Source organism: Cydia pomonella, chromosome 6 (genome assembly GCF_033807575.1).
Source record: "Cydia pomonella isolate Wapato2018A chromosome 6, ilCydPomo1, whole genome shotgun sequence".
Lineage (NCBI taxonomy): Eukaryota > Metazoa > Arthropoda > Insecta > Lepidoptera > Tortricidae > Cydia > Cydia pomonella.
The window spans coordinates 13,778,542-13,797,925 of NC_084708.1; the positions used below are offsets into that span (position 1 = coordinate 13,778,542).

Sequence of the window (19,384 nt, forward strand, 5' to 3'; positions counted from 1 at the left end):
GAGAATCCCACCAGTAAATCTGCCGCGTTATCTGCTTTAGATAAAAATAAGTACCACAGCCTCATTATCTGACAAGTTAAATGACACTGTCTAAATAATGGGTGTTGTATATTAAAGTGACATCTGTGGATTTACAGGACAAAATAATAAAAATCATGACTAACTTCTATTTTACGAAGTAAATATTAACTTCCAGATCGATTTTCTTACACAAACCACCATTACCATTGCAAAGAGTAGTTAACGCGCACTCGAACTTATCATAACTAGTAGTATTATATATGCATTTCATTTTTAGTAGCATTACAAAAATCATAGCAACAGGACGTGTTTTAATTCTCCACTCAATTATGAACCTTATTGCATTCAACATATGGTCCAAACGATCCGGATAAGGAAAAAGTGTTTCGAGCGCTCGCCGTTGGACACCTGGCCGCGAGAACAAAAGAATGTGATAAACAAGCCGATAGAAACAAGTTAAAAGATAAGATTTCAATGCAATTTCGTTTCAACTTAAATATTTATTTCAAATCATTGTGTTTACTTGTGTTTATACGTGAATAAGTGAAGATTCAACTTACGAAAAATGGCTACGGCGGAACAATTGATGACTGTTTTACAAGATACGGCAGGTTTACTTCAGAAAACACAAGTGAATTTAAAGAAATGCTCTAAGGCACGATTAACAAGAGGTTATGTTGAGGCGAGATTAAGCTGCATACAAGGATACTGGGCGACGTTCAAACAAACACATCAAGAACTTATTAAGGTTATGCCACGCGAACAACGAGCTGTTACGCAATATTTTATTAACGAAGAATACTTTATTTACGAAGATTTATACTTGAACATTGAAGGCGATCTGAAAGACTTATTGAACAGCAACACAAAACAAATCAACCTCAATACAAATAACTCGGATAACCAAGTGGGAAAATTACCTCGAATTCAACTTCCAAGTTTTACCGGTGGTTATGAACAATGGCCCACTTTTAAAGATTTGTTTTTGTCAATTGTGCATAACAATGCGTCGCTTAGTAATGTACAAAAATTGCATTATTTGAAGACCAGTGTATCCGGCGAGGCAGAAGCGATTTTAAAGCACGTTCAAATTACCGAAAGTAATTATACACAAGCGTGGGACATTCTTCAAAAGCGTTATGGAAACAAAAGGTTAATAGTGAATTCTATATTGAAGCGGTTATTTATGCAAAAGAGATTAAATACTCAGTCGGCCACTAACCTGAAATCATTATTGGATACTACAACTGAATGCTTAAATAGTTTACATAATTTGAATATGGCCACCGATTCCTGGGATCCTTTAATCATTTTTCTGGTAGTGCAGAAATTGGACCCGGAGTCACACAAGGATTGGGAGGAGTACGCTCACAAGGATGATTCCGAGGAATTACCCAAGTGGACAGACTTCGTCAAATTTCTGGAAGCTAAATTCCGAACGCTAGAGCTCATCACCGCTTCTTTATCAACTCCGCGCGAAAGAAACATAGTCAAAGAGCGCACGTTCCACGCCACAGAATCGCATACAGAGAAGAGTTGTGTCATGTGTAAAGGTAATCACACACTCTCTCATTGCAAAGAATTTGCAAAGATGCTACCTAATGAGAGATGTGAATATGTAAAAAACAATAGGCTATGTTATAATTGTCTAGTACCAGGACATGCGGTTTTCAAGTGTCGATTGCCCATGTCATGCCGAATATGTCGCAAGCGCCATCATTCACTCGTCCATGTATCCAAGAGCCCGGAAACAGCAGATCAAGATAACAATACCCAACCGACGCTATCCAAGGACAACGAGACTGAACCAGGAATTCAAGCTACCGTGGCAATTGCATCACACCACACAGCTAGACATAGTGATGGCTTATTAGCAACTGCAATCGTGAACGTAAAGAGTGAGCAAGGTCACACCATTGCACTCAGGGCTCTTATCGACCCGTGCTCACAGGCATCTTTCATTAGTGAGAAAGCGGCCCAATTATTAAAACTTAAAAGAGAATCAACAAGAGCAAGTATAACTGGATTGGGGCCTATAAAGGCGAACGCAAATCAAGTGGTTCAATTAAAGGTTTCGTCGCAATATCAAACGTCGTATTCCATACAGCTTCGAGCCTATGTGATTTCCAAGCAATTGACCACTGAAATGCCTGTGAAAACTATGAATACAAGCAATTGGTCTCACATACAAAATCTACACCTGGCCGACCCAAAGTATAACACACCAGGTCCAGTAGATCTTCTCCTTGGAGTTAAAGTATATGCACAGATTATTCAAGAAGATACACCAATAATCAAGGGTCCCCCGGGTACACCATGTGCTCAGAGAACCTACTTGGGTTGGATCCTATTTGGAGATAATGGAGAGACGGATACAAGTATACAGGAAAAATCTTTTATTACAATGCATCATCAAGTCGATGTAGATGATTTATTGAAGACTATATGGGAGGTTGAACCCGATACAAAGAGAACATTAACGGAAGAAGAACAGACATGTGAAAGAATTTACAAAAATACCTACAAAAGAAATGAAGAAGGAAGATACATCGTCAAGCTACCTTTAAAGACAGAAGTACCAAGAGCATGTGAAGGAAATACACGAGAAATAGCACAGAACAGATTAATACAACTAGAGAGAAGATTTCTAAAAATGCCAAAGCTTAAAGAAGAATATGTAAAGGTGATTGATGATTACATCGAACAGAAGCACATGGAAAAGGTACCAACCGATGAAAGACATACAAAGAAGAGTGTATACTTAGCCCATCATGCAATTATTCGAGAAGAGAAGGAAACTACAAAAACGCGTGTCGTGTATGACGCGTCGTGTAAGGGTACCAATGGTTTCTCTTTAAACGACGACCTCCTTGTTGGGCCAGTTTTACAAGAAGATTTGAGAAGTTTGATAATGAGATGGCGTATGCACGCTGTATGCTTCGTCTCAGACATTCACAAAATGTATAGGATGATTCTAACAACTAAAGAAGATTCCGACTACCAGAGAATTTTATGGAGAAGTAGCAGCGACAAGGAAATAGAAGATTACCGTCTCCTAACAGTAACTTTCGGAACAGCTTCAGCTCCATATCTGGCAGTTAAAACGTTGCAACAGCTGGCTATAGATGAAGGAGACGAGTTTCCTGTTGCAGCAAAGATGATCACAGAAGACTTCTACGTCGACGACCTGATGTCCGGATGTGACACTATCGAACAAGCAATAGAAGCCAGCAAACAATTGCAAGAAGTTATGCAAAAAGGAGGATTTCAGCTCAAGAAATGGTCATCCAATAGTGTCGAGTTTATGCGAAGTTTGAAGCCCGAAGATAGATCAGTTAACGCACATATTGATTTAAACATGGATGGCACGATCAAGGCACTTGGTGTTCAATGGAACATGGGAACAGATCAATTCGAGTACAACCTTAATCTTCCAGAGGTAACTAATCATATCAGCAAACGAACCATTTTGTCTGACATCCAGAAACTGTTTGATCCTCTGGGCTGGATCTCACCCTGTGTCCTGATGGTTAAAATACTGATACAGAAGTTGTGGCTGGCAAAGGTGAATTGGGACGAGGAACTTAGTCAACCCTTAAAAGATGAATGGCTTCGATTAAGAGTAGACTTGAGACAGGTCAATGAGGTCCGTATTGATAGATGGCTGGACACTTTGAGCACTGAAGGAGCAAATATTCAGATACACGGTTTCAGTGACGCCTCTATCTCCGCTTACGGTGCAGCCGTTTACATTAGAGTAGAAAAGGCAGACGGTACAGTCAAAACAAGGTTAATCGCTTCGAGAACACGAGTCTCTCCAGTGAAACCTGTCTCTTTACCTAAATTGGAATTGTGTGGAGCTGTTGTGTTGGCAAAATTGTTAAGACAAGTCCGCTGTGCTATGAGAATGCCAGCTTCACAAATATTCGCATGGACAGACTCTTCCATTGTAATTTCATGGATTTTTGGCGAACCACAAAGGTGGAAAACGTTTGTGGCAAACAGAGTTGTGGAAATAACAAACAATGTTAGTCAAAACCAGTGGCATCACGTTACTTCAGAGGATAACCCCGCTGACATTGCATCTAGAGGAATGTACTTGTCAGAGTTGAAGGTTTCTAAGATATGGTGGGAAGGCCCTGAATGGCTATCTAGAAAGGAAATAGAATATAGAAGACCAAATGTCATTTCAACCGACATAGAAAGGAAAAACGTGATACAGGCAAATTTAAACGTGTATGGAAGCGAGAAGGAGAGAAAATTAACAGAGCAATTTAAAGACTTTGATAATTTACAAGAATTAATAAAAACCGTAACATATTGTCGCAAATTTCTGAACGTGAAAAAACTGCAAATAGACAATTTAAAATTAACTACTCATGACTTAGACCACACATTGCAAATATGTTTAAGACTTGTACAAAAGGAAGAATTTGGAGAAGAAATAGATAGACTAACGACGAACAAACAAGTACATAAACGGAGCACTATAAAATCTTTAAATCCCTATTTGGAAGAAGGTCTACTGAGAGTGGGAGGAAGGCTTAGACTTGCAAACATAAATAATGAAGAAAAGCATCCCTTAATATTGGGCAATAGAAACAACTTAACTCCTCTGATAATAGCCGACGCACACTTAAAGACCATGCATGGTGGAATAACACTCACGATGAGTTATTTACGTTCCAAATTTTGGATTATAAAATCAAAGAATTTAGTAAAGGCTCACGTCAATAAATGCCTTGTATGCGTCAGACAAAACGCTGCTCCAAAAGCACAGCTGATGGGAGACCTGCCAAGAGAACGAGTTACGCCTGCTAGACCATTTTTACATAGTGGCGTCGACTTTGCAGGACCTTTCACTACCCTAATGTCTAAGGGTAGAGGAGCAAAGACTACGAAGACGTATGTAGCTATATTTATATGCTTATCAGTTAAATGCATACATCTAGAGCTAGTCAGTGACCTGACTTCTGAAGCCTTTATAGCTGCCTTCAAGAGATTTGTGGCCAGGAGAGGGAGATGCAACCATTTGTGGAGTGACCAAGGAAGAAACTTTGTTGGAGCCAATAAGGAATTGATTAACGCATGGAAAGAGGCACAACTAGATTTTACAGGAGAAATTTCCGATTCCTTGGCTAAAGACGGTACGCAGTGGCATTTCATCCCCGCCTATAGTCCGAATTTTGGTGGTTTGTGGGAGGCTGGTGTAAAATCCCTGAAACATCATCTAAAAAGAATCGTCACCTCTCACCTTACCTTCGAGCAATTTGTGACAGTCCTTTGCGAAATTGAGGCATGCTTAAATTCAAGGCCGTTATGTCCAATTGATAACGACGATACAGACAGTATAGAACCCCTAACACCCGGACACTTTCTGATCGGCGAAGCACCCATAAACGTCCCATCGCCCGACTTGAAGGATGTTCGAATGAGCTCACTATCACGATGGCAGCACACACAGAAATTGGTCAGAGATCTTTGGTGCAGATGGCAACACGAGTACCTGTCACGTTTGCAACAGCGACCAAAGTGGTTAAAGAGAGTAGAAGAGTTCAAAGAGGGACAGATTGTTCTCATTAAAACCGACAATCTTCCACCTGGAAAATGGGCTCTCGGCCGAATAGTCGCTAAACATCCAGGTCCAGACCATATTACGCGAGTGTATAGTGTTAAAAGTGGTGATAGTGTGGTGAAAAGACCAGTTACAAAACTATGCTTATTACCAATACAGATTAATGATTAATGTACCAATATATTTGCATGCTTTCAGCTTATTAAAATGTATAATTGTTTTTAAAGGACTTAGTAGTCCTTTGGCCGGCGGTATGTTAACGCGCACTCGAACTTATCATAACTAGTAGTATTATATATGCATTTCATTTTTAGTAGCATTACAAAAATCATAGCAACAGGACGTGTTTTAATTCTCCACTCAATTATGAACCTTATTGCATTCAACAAGTAATTTTTAAGATTAATGTGTTTTAGAAGAGTAGAGATTTATATAATTAAATGTGATGCATTATATTTTTAGTTATATCCTTCTATCTAGGCAGTTTTCTTCGTAGTATCTTAAAATTGTATGAACACTTTTAAATCGAAAAAGCGAACTAATTTACCCACTTATAAAATTAAGACAATTAAAAGTCGGGTTATGTTTATTTGACAGTGCTGTCGCCGTAGAAATTGTAACATGTAGTCCTGAATAATCAAAACCCAGGACTAACATTTCAAATTACATATTGATGTCAAATGTGTTATTCTTTCGCCTGTGCATCTCGCTCGCACTTACGTATTCGTGTGAGCGAGATGCGCTGCGAGTATAACATAATAACAGACTTTTAAAACCTTACCGCTCCAGCTCGCGAGCGGGACTCGCTCGGCCCGCCGCGTTGCAGCGCCACGATGTCAATCGCGACTCCTCTTTTTGCTTCCGCCGAGACAATGGCGGGAAAATGTTTTCCACGTGTGGGGTGGGGTCAGGGGGCACTAATCTCTGTCGGGCTCGTTCGGATTAATGGCTCGTATTGCCATCTCTGTTCCGTTGTTTGCTGCCTCCAAGTTCTTGGCTTGTATAGTTGTTAGAAGTTTTGCAATGCGTTAAACGTGATGCGTTAATGTTTGCCTTTTCTTTTACGCGATGTCTAGCACCAAGGATTCATATCTTACGTCGACGGGAAATTTGTTACAAAAGTGGAAAAGTTATGTAAATTGTTAAAACCTGCTACTACTACTTAGAACACGGAAATGTTTATTCACTGTTTTTAATTGTTAACAGGTTTTATTTAAAAGTTTCTGGTAGTGAAAATGCAAACAATAAGCGTGTTAAGGAGTCCTCGGCAAGCTCGGCTGAATTTCACCTTCCCATACAAACGGAGTTTCGATCTCCTTTTAAAACGAGTTGGATTTTAATGAAACGTTGCACATACAATGACATGAGGTATACATATCTGGGGCTGAAATGAGTTTATATTGCTCCACCTTATAAAGCAAAAAATAGAGCAACAACAATTTTTTTTTAATTTTTTTAATTTCGCTGATTTTTAGGGTTCCGTACCCAAAGGGTCAAACGGGACCCTATTACTGAGCCTTCGCTGTTCGTCCGTCCGTCCGTCCGTCCGTCTGTCACCAGGCTGTATCTCATGAACTGTGATAGCTAGACAGTTGAAATTTTCACAGATGTTGTATCTCTGTTGCCGCTATAACAACAAATACTAAAAACAGAATAAAATATATATTTAAGGGGGCTCCCATACAACAAACATTTTTTTTTTGCCGGGTTTGTAAATAATGGTACGGAACCCTTCGTGTGCGAGTTCGACTCGCACTTGCCCGTTTTTTTTTTATTATGGTATCTGGGGGTACATAAACTAATTACAGTTTAGATATATACCTTATCCTATTATAAGTAGGTACAAAGTTGCACAGCAATCTATATAGTCGTTTTAAAAATAGAGCGTAACTATGTTAGAACCGAGCTTGTGTGTGTGTAATTCCAATAGACTAAATGTGTTAACTAAACCACATTATTTAGTATATTGTAATAAACATGATGTACTATTACAAAGACAATCATTGTAATTTAATGTAATATTATTGTACACAATTATTTATGGTGGGTACCTACCAAACAATGCCATTGCATTATACCTCACAAATGGCAAATTACGCCGCACTATATTTGGTTTAGATGACTCGTGTCTATTGTGTCAACCATTTACCAGTTACAATTTATGTTTAATTTAAAATAATAATCTACACAAAAGATGGGAAGATGACTTTCCTGAAGACTGGAGAAGACTCTCAAAAAACCGTTAGGAGTGGCGCCGCCTGGAGGAGCCCTATGTCAAGAACAGCCTGACAAAGAAAAATAAACACAGAAAGAGTAAAAACATAAATAAATAAATAAGTGGATACTTGTATAACTTTAAAAGAACTAAGTGTCAGGAATAAAGGCTATAATTCAATTCAATAATGTAAGATTAGTGTTAAAGTCATTCTTATTGTTGTTTGTTGAGTACCTGCATGTAAGCAGTACATTGAAGTAGGTACTTAGTATTTGTAAATTTTTTAGTTCCATGCCTTAAAAACATCTCTCCGTCTAATCAAGACCTTTTTTTCAGCATGGTATTTCGAACGCGTGGAGGTATCTAGCTGAAATTAATATCAAATACTCGGGTTTTTTACAACCTTTCGAATAGTGAAAAAAGAATACTTCGAAGTCAACGCCATCTAAGGGTTTATGCTCCGTGTATAGAGCATATTTTGACGCTCGCAAAAGAATCAAAACCTACAGGGGATTTCCTGTTGACCTAAAAATTTTTTTATACCACGTTGGTGGCAAACAAGCATACGGCCCACCTGGTGGTAAGCAGTCACCGTAGCCTATGGACGCCTGCAACTCCAGAGGTGTTACATGCATACACTCCTTTTTTGAAGAACCCCATACTGTATACCCTCGGGAAAAATGATGAAATTTGAAATCTGGCTCCTGGCAATGTCATGTAGCAATTGTAGCAGTTAATGAAAAATCCGAAAATCGTAAATTTGTAGTTACATCACAAAAGTAATGCATATTGAACCCTCCGCGCATGACTTCTGCTCTCACTTGACCAGTATAAACTGGACTAAGCAGAATAAGGTCTTGTTAGATTTGTCACTTATAGGGTTAAAACACAAACTTTTTTCTATTTGAATGAATTGATTATTTAACAAAATCTTTTTTAAGACAAGCAAAAATCTGGAAACTTGTAAATCCTCCAGATTGATATATGAAATTTGTTATAAACAAACTGATAAGTAATAAATCGAATTGTTTGTGGCAGCTAATTGTTTAACAACTGCAAAATTTAGATGGGAGATCTAATAAATCTTAGTCGAGTCGAGCTTCGTAAATAATACGGCATCGGCTCATCACGTAAAATCTTAATTAATTGCGTGTCTACTCATAAATAACAAAAGATTCATTTTATGGTTAGGTTAGGTATTATTGCTTATACAGGTACAGCAATTATAGGTAATCTATTTCATGGACCATTTTCGATCGCCACGTATAATATCGTGTTTACTATTCCGAACGGTAAACTTTCATTCCAGGTTCAAATGTGGTATTTTACGTTCCTATTCCTATTTTTCGTTTTCCAAACAGGCATTACGAACGCGGTCCTTACTGTTACTTTAACGTACGAAAAACCTTTTAGAGATCACAAAAAGTCCCGCCGAATCGAATACGCCTATTAGGGAGGGCGCTGCTACTAATTAAAACAAAATTGTTAAAACACACCCTCCCTGTGCGCTCGCTCTCCCCGACTAACTTTTAACGAGTATATATTTGGTTTCGACCAACCCTTTGGTGATTTTACTATTGAGTCTGACTGCAAATTCAAATAACTCCGTAATTGACTGCAAACAACTTCTGGTTTTACGGTCAGAATACTGGGATTTGTATTAGGCTACCTGCAAGGGATTTAATTTGCCCTAAAGCGCAAAACCCAACTCCAAATTTACATGCAGTTTCATACTATCTGGTAAATAGGTTGGCTTTATGCTTAAAACGTACCCACGAACAGAAAGCAGCTAATGATTACATTGAATTATAACCCGGCTACACTACAACTGAAGGGATGTTAATATGGGACTTGATTTTACTTGTGTTGATTAACAAAATCATTATTTACATAATAAATATATACAGTATCACTATAACTAAGTAGCTTAGGCGCGGACTAAGGATGCTGTCGCCATTTCCTAGTTGGATCGCAATGCTGATACGTTATGCGAGGATGCCGTCAGCTCTAAGGTCACCAGTTACGTCAACCTGACGCTTCTCGGACCTAATTGTGTTGACTTAAATTTACAGCAGAATTATCTAACAACCCCCAACCTCTTTTAGAATCTTGATGGAGGTCTCGCGAGGTCCTCTACATACCTATAATAATTTGAATTTGAACACGTAGTTTATACTCAATCTTACCTGGCGAAGGCTAACTTACATTAGTGCTATTCACTATGTACACGACTGTCACGCAACCTAGCGTCCGCAAGTCTAGGGGAAAACGTCAATTCACTATATCTTATAAAACTACTCCAAAACTAAAAACTACTGATTAGATTTTCATACGACTTTCATCTATCAATAGAGTAATTCTTGAGGAAAGCTTAGGTATATAACTTGTTATGGTTTTGTGTAAATTGGTTGAAATATAACGATATTTTCGGAAAAAATTGCGCTGGCTAGGAGGTTTAATCGAAAACGCTGCCTAATCCGTTTGAGCTATAACATTAACAACACAATGTATGGTGGGGTTGTTTCTCATTCATAGGTCTACAAAAAAGTCCGCGATGTTAAATGTCTATCTTTTAAGGATAACTTACTATACCCATTCTTAACTTCTAGAAAAAGATCACGTAATATGTGGCATTTGCAAAGCTATTTACATGGATAAATTATTAACAATTATCCAATTAAATATTTCATACAGATTACAATAAATGAATATTTCAGGAGAAAACGTAAATTAAAGTTTCATTTCGAGCCATATAACTTGTACGAAATGTTAAAACACTTAAAACGCTATCCGCAGTTAGTTCTCATTTTTACCACCTTATGCGCTGGGATCGCTTTACTTACCCCCACCATGCACTTCGCACGGTCCCAATAAGCTACGGAGTAGTGCTCGTAGGATAGATTATCAGGTACATCAAACAAATGTTAAACTTAGAACGTGCGTTTATGGTATGCCAAAAAATCACAAATTATTCGTGGAGAAGGAGGAGAAAAATAACAATCAACTGCGAGAAATTTTTTGTTCCTGCTCCATACATTAAAAAAAAAACAACTTTTTTCAAGCCAAATCGTTTGAAATTCATATGTTAGCATAACAATGATGGGCAAAACCAATATCAATAAAAAAAACTTTACAATGATAACTAAATATTTGCTACTTTTCCATGCAAACAATAAACGATTAAAAACCGCACCCGTGACGTGAAAATGTAGTATGCCAAAAAAACAGAAATAATTCGTAGTATGATCATCAGCGAGGATATTACGGTATATATTGCGGTTCTTGAAATATCGGTGGCTGAGAATAAGTTTAGCCATACTAATCCATAAAAAAAAACCGTGCTTTAATGATTCCTAAAATAACAAAATAATATACTATATAATAATTGACACTAATCGGTTTAAAAATAAAATATTTTTCAAAAATGTTCTGCCATATCAGCATTTTTCTATAGAATAATTTAAACTTTGTTAACAGAAAATTAATTATATTTATTTTAGGATTTTTCTGTATTTAATATTAGTTTACGTGACTATTCCACATATGCGCCTAAACGCCCTGACAGGTTATTCGTATAAAGATACAAGCAAATCTCGTCCTTATGGAGCCGCGACAAAGAGGGACGTTTTGCCGGCCGCGGTCACTTATGACATATGAATATGATCATCCTAATAAGAACGAGATACAAGCCTCTAGTTTGACTTCTCACGTGGACGCACATTTTGATCGAACAGCTCAGTCCGGGTTATATTCAGGTTCGTGATTTTTTTTGGAACCGCGGCGCCTATATACGAAGACTAGCCACGTAGGTGAACTTGTAACAAGTTTTCGAACTTGTGTCTTGTGCCGCTTTGAGAGGGTCAATTTTAATTATTATATGATATAAATATTTACAATGGATATTAGTATGGCTGCCTGCTATAGTAGCCTACCGATTATTTAGCATGTTGCTGATATTTTTTTTTGTTGCAGGGCGCCAGGCGCACGCAGCACGATGATGGACTGCCTGTGCCCCGCGCCGCGCACGCTGGCCTGCCGCGTCGTGCTGCTGGATGAGCGAGAACTACTCCACGAAATACAGGTAATCATATACATTCTGTAAAAACACCCTACCATAGTAAGTATAGTAAGCATTCTCTTTAATTTTGTCTTAAATACTTACTTTCCTTTAGAACTGCGTATTTTTTTATAAATAATACTAGTTACACCAACACAAATATTGAGTTAATTAGATTTGGATTATAATTGGCAGATATTGGGGTGTAGTTTGGTGGTTTTACGGTTATTACTATTAATAATAAAAACAGGGTATATTATGACAATCTGTCTTACCTAGTGGGTAGTGACCCTGCCTATTAAACCGATGGTCCCGGGTTCGAATCCCGGTAAGGGCATTTATTTGTGTGGTGTTATTTCCTGAGTCGTGGGTGTTTTCTATGTATATAATTATGTATTTATCTATGTAAGTTATGTATATCTTTGCCTGGTATCTATAGTACAAGCTTTGCTTAACTAGTTTGGCGCTAATCCATCTTTATTTAATTTTATTTTCACACACCAAAGCTATGTACCATCTTTCGGATCACTGCTGCTACAATCGCCCCATCGCACTGTGGGCTGAAATTCGGCTCTCATTGACACAGAAACCGAAGTTGTTATTTTTTTTTTATTGAAATAGGTTTTGCCCAGCATTGTTATGGTAATTGGTTACCTATGAATTTTAGACGATTTGGAATGAAAAATGTCGAGTTACAGGTATTTTCATTTTTTTGTTCCGGCTCCATATATATATATATATACATATATATATATAAATCATAACTCTATTATTGCGGTATTTGTTGCGGTTCTTGAGATATTATGATATGTTCTTCGGGCTCCATACATTTTTTTAAAAATCATAACTCTACTATTTTCTTTTTAAATCGTCTGAAAATTCTTAAATTCTTTTTCTTTTTTCTTTTTGAATCGACTTCCATGCGTCTGATTTGTAATAAAGCAAAAAAAAAATATGGTGTTTTTTGAAACTTTCAAAATTTCTCGAGATACTCGAGAAATCCTGGTCGATAATTCCCGTGCCTCGAGAAATAAAAAAAGGTCGACGACCAGAAACCCTAGATCCGTGCAATAAAAACAATGAAAATTTACCTAATAGTTTCACATTTTTTTGCTACAGTTCCGTATTTCTTCAATTTCACGTTCAAAGTCTGTTTGTCCATCAAAACATCTCCCTTCGGTCGTGTTTTAATTTATCGCCACTCGTTGCGAATGTCCTATTTTTCGCACTTGTGTCGCACGTAATTTACTATAAAAAATGTTAATTAAGTTGTCATTTTTATCCATACTATCTACTAAAATTACTTCTTTACAGTCAAATACCCATTAACTATAATACCTTTTTAATATTTTGTGTTTATTTATTTAAATTTTATTGCACAGTAAAAAATATACAGTGACGAAAGGCGTAATGTAACGCGGCATTCTCTACCAGTCAACCAGTTGTGTTCTACATACATTGTATCAATATATATGTATCGGAAGTCTCACAGTTTGAAAAGCCACAATAATTCCGGTATCTGATAATATTATAGTAGGTACTAACCTGGGCCCTTATTCGACATGCTAAAAGTGACGTTTCGTGTTGATTTCCATTTGATGTGAGAAATATTGTGACTTGTCGAATTGCTATTATCGCCACCTGTCAGTGAACAATATCCACACTAGAGGCGGGGCGTTGTACCGGAATAGTTTTTGGAACAGGTTATTTGTAATAGACTACTTTTAGCTTGTCGAGTATTTAAGAGTACGGACTTTGATTTCTGAAATAAAACAAATATGAAACTTTTATCACCTCGTACCTCCATTCTTACCGTTACTTTAGGTAAAATAAAATTTTGTTAACAGATGCTCGTCTGGGTGTCTGTTGTATCTAAAAATAATGTAATAATATATAACAAAAATATGACAATAGATTCATAGCCTTCACTCAAAACGTCACCATATTTCCGACCCTTACCGAAATAATAAGTCGATATTTGTATAAATAATCCTTATTTGTAAGACGCCTAAGCACGGCAAATACGTAAACTGCCTATTGGGGGTCATACTCGTAAAACTGGTATTTTAGACGTACTTTTGGTACGAGTAACAGAGACGTACTTTTGGTACGCAGTCCCAGCTCTAGTCAGGATTCTAGTTGTCAAATATAAGCGTGTCGAATACGTATTAGTTAACTGTCAAATGAAATTAGATCAACGGTAGACATTTTTGTCGATGGGTATGGCTGCCATGTTTGGATTTATGACATTTAAAAGGGGATCCTAAGGCAGAGAGTAGTTTTACCTGTACGATTTTGATTCTTCTACTGGACGCAAGATGGAGTTAGCTGCCAAATTCCGATCAGGCTGACGCAACTAGGAAGAAAAAGTTTTGTATGGAATTTGTTTCGCAAATCATTGCCAACGAAGAAAAAGAAAACGTCAGTGCTATTTATTCTGTTAAGTTTACATCAAGTCTACTGTCAGCCTAATTGCTTTGTTTGTTTTGAAGGCTTCAATGTTTTGTTCGGGTATTTCGTGTAATTTCTTTATTATTTAGTGCAAAAATCGAAAATAGTCAACCGTGATCAGAGTAAAGAGCGAGTTTGTTACAATGCCAGCGAGAAAACGGTTTACTAAGTGTGAAATATGTGGCAAACGAGCCACTCGAGAAAATCACGAAAAAAGGGATTTTATGGCGAAATTTCCCTTGGATGAAGACTGGTAAGTATTGCTTTAGATACTTTTGACCTTATTTTGGGTCAGCAGGCTATAAACACATTGAAAATTAGATTTTTTACATTATTTTTCGTTGTGAACTAGGGATGTACTATAACTATCGATAACTGTAGTTTTATTTGTATATCAGTGTAAATAATTAAATTAAATATGTGAAATTTCCTTAGAACTAGCATGCAATATGACCCTAATTAATTCGTCGAAGATTAATAATGCATAAATTATCTATTACTTATGCATTAATTGTCATTAGTTAACATATTTTTTTTAGCTAGTGATTATTTAATATATTAACCTAAAATGTAAGAAAATTAATCTTTGTTTTTATGATAAATAAAGAAATATTATAGGACATTATTACACAAACTGACTTAGTACTAAAGTATGAATGGCATGTGTTGTGGGTACTTAGACAACGATATATATATATACCCACAACACATGCCATTCATACTTTAGTACTAAGTCAGTTTGTGCAATAATGTATATATATATATATGTACATAGACCTAATTTATAAGTATTTATAAATACATAGAAAATACCCATGTCTCAGGAACAAATATTCATGCTCATCACACTAATAAATGCCCGTTCCAGGATTTGAACCTGGGACCATCGGCTTCATAGGCAGGGTCGCTGCCAACAAGGCCAGACTCGTTCTCATGATTAACAGACATATAAATACATAAAAAGTTAAAGCATTGATAAAGGGTTGTTGATAACTGGATGCCGAAAAACATGATTTATAGATGCATATTAGCGCGAAATAATCAGTTGATCATCTCATTAGCAAACACATGGAATATAAACTGTAGATAAAGTCATGTTTTTCCAAGGCTGTATGTTTTCAGATGCAGGCAGAGGGCCAAATTTGTTGGAAACGAAGACCTGATACATCTTCCCATAGAAAAGTTACATTTATTCAAACATGTATGTGCACATCATTATGAAAATCAAGCATTTAATAAAATAAAAAACACGACTTAAACACTGTATTTAAATAATTCGGGTCCACATTAAGCCCGACCAGATAGTAGTCCAATTAAGAACTATCCACTATATAACATACAACTTAAATGTGGACTCGATGCTAACCTGATTTCGAGTACAAAATTTGTAGACAGGAGCCTATGTTTCAACCCTCCCCATTTTATCGATATCGATAAGAATCGTAAGCGTCTAGCGTACTACACTATTGAAATCGCTTATGTTGGTACTATGGTTCATTGACAGTTCTTTGTCGTACATTTTGGTAATGATTTGCGAAACAAACTGATTCCACTCGCTAGTATGGAAGTCCCGTCTCTTAAAACGTAGTGATTATATGCTCTTTGACAATGACATGCAGTTGCGTCGATGTAGATCTATAATAAAAACGTACATGTGACGCATGTGACAATTGTCCAGGATGAAAGAAATATCTTGACAATTCACATAAAGCAATACAATACCACAAAATGTCAACAAGAAAACAGATTTATTATAAAAATACAAATTATATACAAAGCTTCATTTTAAAACCAATGGTCGTGGGTTCTAACCCCGGCTCTTAACAATGTGCATCTTGGAACATGTACCGATTGCTTTTCAGTAAAGTAAAATATATTATCATGAGGAAGATGGAGTAGCCCCAATAAGGTATATTTTCCCCTCTGGGTTAGAAGGTCAGATAGTAGTGAGACAGGGAGATATAGTGAAGAATGCGGAAAAACAAGCATTTATTGTGTTGTTAGGCTAGTTCTTTTTTTCAAAATTTGAAAACGAACGCAACAGCATGCTCAAAGCTCCCTGTGAGTCAGAATCTGTTAAATTCAGGCTTAAGACGAAACAGGAGCTGAGCCCGTACACAAATTTGAGATTTTTAGGTAAAAGGTAAAAAATATCGCCGTCGCGCTGACGAGTGTGGCACCCCGTACCTAGCTAGAGACTATCCCTTGTGTGTGTACCAACAAACCAAATTTTAGACAAATATGATACGTCTTCTTCTTCTTTGTCGTTGTACTCTTTGCATAGCGTCGTGGTCAACTGCTGATATCAGGCGCAGATGTTGCTTGCCGTACGATTTCTCGCCATTTTTCGCGGTTGGGGGCCATTCTGGCAAATGCGTTCAGGGGACCCTTCATGGCAGATTTGATTTGGTCAGTCCATCACATAGGTGGCCTTTTGCGCGGTCTTTTTCCGTTTGCTCTACCCTGCACCACTAGACGCTCTATGGAGTCGTTGTTCCTCCTCGAGACGTGACCGAAAAAACTGAGTATGCGGGTCTTTACGAGAGTCGAAAGGCGCTGCTTGATACGGAGTTCTTTAAGGATGGAGACATTAGTCCGAAACTCGGTCCAGGATATCCCCAGCATTTTCCTCCAGTACCATTTTTCTAGGGCGTCTATCGTCTTCTACTCTGTCTTTCGGATAGTCCAGGTCTCCGCAGCGTATAAGAATATAGGAAAAACGAGGGCCCGTATAAGCCGAACCTTCGTGGTGTTTGTGACGTTTCGGTGATACGTAGCCTATATGTAAAAACTAGCCAAGACGAATCCTTTATAATTTCAGGATTTTCTACACAGCACAGAACATGGCACCCATATAGATCTCAATTCCGTTGTCGGCGAGTCAAGAACGACACATATTCTTAATATTGAACTTAATTGGCTCTCATTTCACATTTATGTTTTAAATTAATTATAGGCATAGACATACCATATCCTATTGTAAGTACAAAGTTTCAGAGCAATCTAGCAAGTCATTTTAAAATGAGAGCATAACTACATTTGTATGGAGAACCGAATTTGCTGCGGACGCACAATGTAGCATAATCGGATTAGGACCAACCTCGAAATCTCTGTAACAGTCATGCAATTTATTATGTATATAAATTAAAGGCCCCTTTTTCATGCCCAAACCCTACTTTTACTTGTTCTATTAAAGAAAAATCAATACAGCCGCCTTGAGAGGACTCCGAATATTAAATCATATTTTTTCTTCTAGCGCCTAAACTATTGAGCAGAGTACAGTAAAACAGACATCAGTAGATCCACAGTTAGTATACAAGTGCTATGCAATACAAAGTTACTAAAATTAACGGAAGAAAAAAGTTTAGGGCTAAATAATACGTCATTTAAAAAATCCGTCCAGTATCCTAAGCTACAGGGTGTCCTGAATCCTCAGTACTTATACCCATAACCCTACTTTCTGGTTAAGTTGCAGTCAAGTAAAATATTGATATTGGGGTAGATTATGTACAAATGTATAGTTAAAAGTGGAATTTTTATTCTTCCAAGTTTCCTATTAAGAGAATATCCCATGAAAGGGTATAAGGGCTAAATCTGGGTTTTGCAAGTATTTTTTAAAGCAAGATCATTTTTTTTCGCAAAGATGTCTAAAACTATTTTGTGTAGAATTTTATAAGCTTGAATGTTGGCTTACACGATTATTGAATAAAGAACGTAGATTTAGAGTAAAACGCGAATTTCTCCTGGATGGTCCACATTTTCCAAGATGGCTGCGGTTCCTCGAGGTCCCCAAATGTCAAATGGTGTGGGCATGAAAAAGGGGCGTATATACATACCAAATTTCATGACTGTTCAGACATTTCGAGTTTGGTCCTAATCCGACTGTGCTAATGCCACTATGTACGTAAACTGTAACTGTACTGCGGACTCAACCTTCACGTTATAATTTTTTAAGTATTAACGTTGACATAGTAACGAAAATAATAAACACGTCAATTGAAGTAAACAATATTATTATATGCAAGAAAATTTTGCAAAATAGGTACATTAATGATTAATATGTAAAACACCATTAATTATTGAATTAAAATTATGATTTTGTGTTAAAAAATATGAGGGCTACATATTAAAAATGATTATCATGGAAACAGTAAATATACACAGGTGAACAAAGTTATAGTAAAATAGGTGCATAATTTCAGAGCTTGCCTGGCCCACCTGTACCACCTACCATGACCACGGCCGTCTCCTACTATTTTTTTTTTCTAATACCTATGGCCTTACTAGCGAATAGTATACCATGTTCTTGATCCAGAATTTAAACCCTTAACTACATATTTGTGGCACTTGGGGTTGAATTTGAAACTCTAGGGCACTAGCGTGGCTCTATGAGAGCGCCTTATATAGGCTTCTGGTGACCAGAGGATCAGCATTGTTAACCAGCGCGGAAATGCACCCAGCCTTCTGGGCACCCTACCGAGCGACCAGAATATAGGGCAAATATTTTATGTATACGTTTTTGACTTAAGTGTTTTTATCATGATTTATATTTAAACTTACAGATGTCGAACTACCAGCAAAGTTTTTGAAGAGGTGTAGTTTTTATATTTCCTGGTACCAAACTGATACAGGAAATTGGAACATCAGTAAATAATCCACACCGAAGACAATGAAATATAGTCACATAATACTTTAATGTTTTATTTTATTAAAGAAATCGGTAAAAAAATGTGTTAACTGAAAAAGATAAATTTTATTTTATTTGTAGTTGAATAACAAAATATGTATTTAATCTCCTTTTAACATAGGAATTCTCTTTGTGTAGGTACATATAAATAATAGGTACTTAGGTCTTGGTAAGTAATATAGACAGTACAGTAGGTCTTATCTTAATAATTTGAGATCTCATACATGCGTTCCGATATATCTGATGGCGACTGTACATACAATGGGGTCGCGTATACGAGTACAAAGAGCATTAAAATAGTTGTTGATAGACCAAGTGAGCGAGCTACTATGGTACCTATCTTTATATCAATTTTATGCATTATGTAATAGCGCAATA

General features: G+C 37.0%; 2 protein-coding genes across 3 annotated transcripts in view; both read left to right on the plus strand.

The window, feature by feature from the left end:
* LOC133519039 (band 4.1-like protein 4) overlaps nucleotides 1-19,384 on the plus strand; it is a 92,231-nt gene that overhangs the window by 25,761 nt on the left and 47,086 nt on the right. For both annotated transcript variants that reach the window (XM_061852906.1, XM_061852907.1), the window contains exon 2: nucleotides 11,784-11,892. In XM_061852906.1, the coding sequence (XP_061708890.1) occupies nucleotides 11,806-11,892 (87 nt within the window). In that variant the 5' untranslated portion in view covers nucleotides 11,784-11,805. The remainder of the gene's footprint in view (nucleotides 1-11,783; nucleotides 11,893-19,384) is intronic.
* Nucleotides 246-5,933, plus strand: LOC133519037 (uncharacterized). The gene has a single exon (XM_061852904.1). It carries the CDS (start codon nucleotides 587-589, stop codon nucleotides 5,765-5,767), a length of 5,181 nt encoding a protein of 1,726 aa, XP_061708888.1. The 5' UTR covers nucleotides 246-586; the 3' UTR covers nucleotides 5,768-5,933.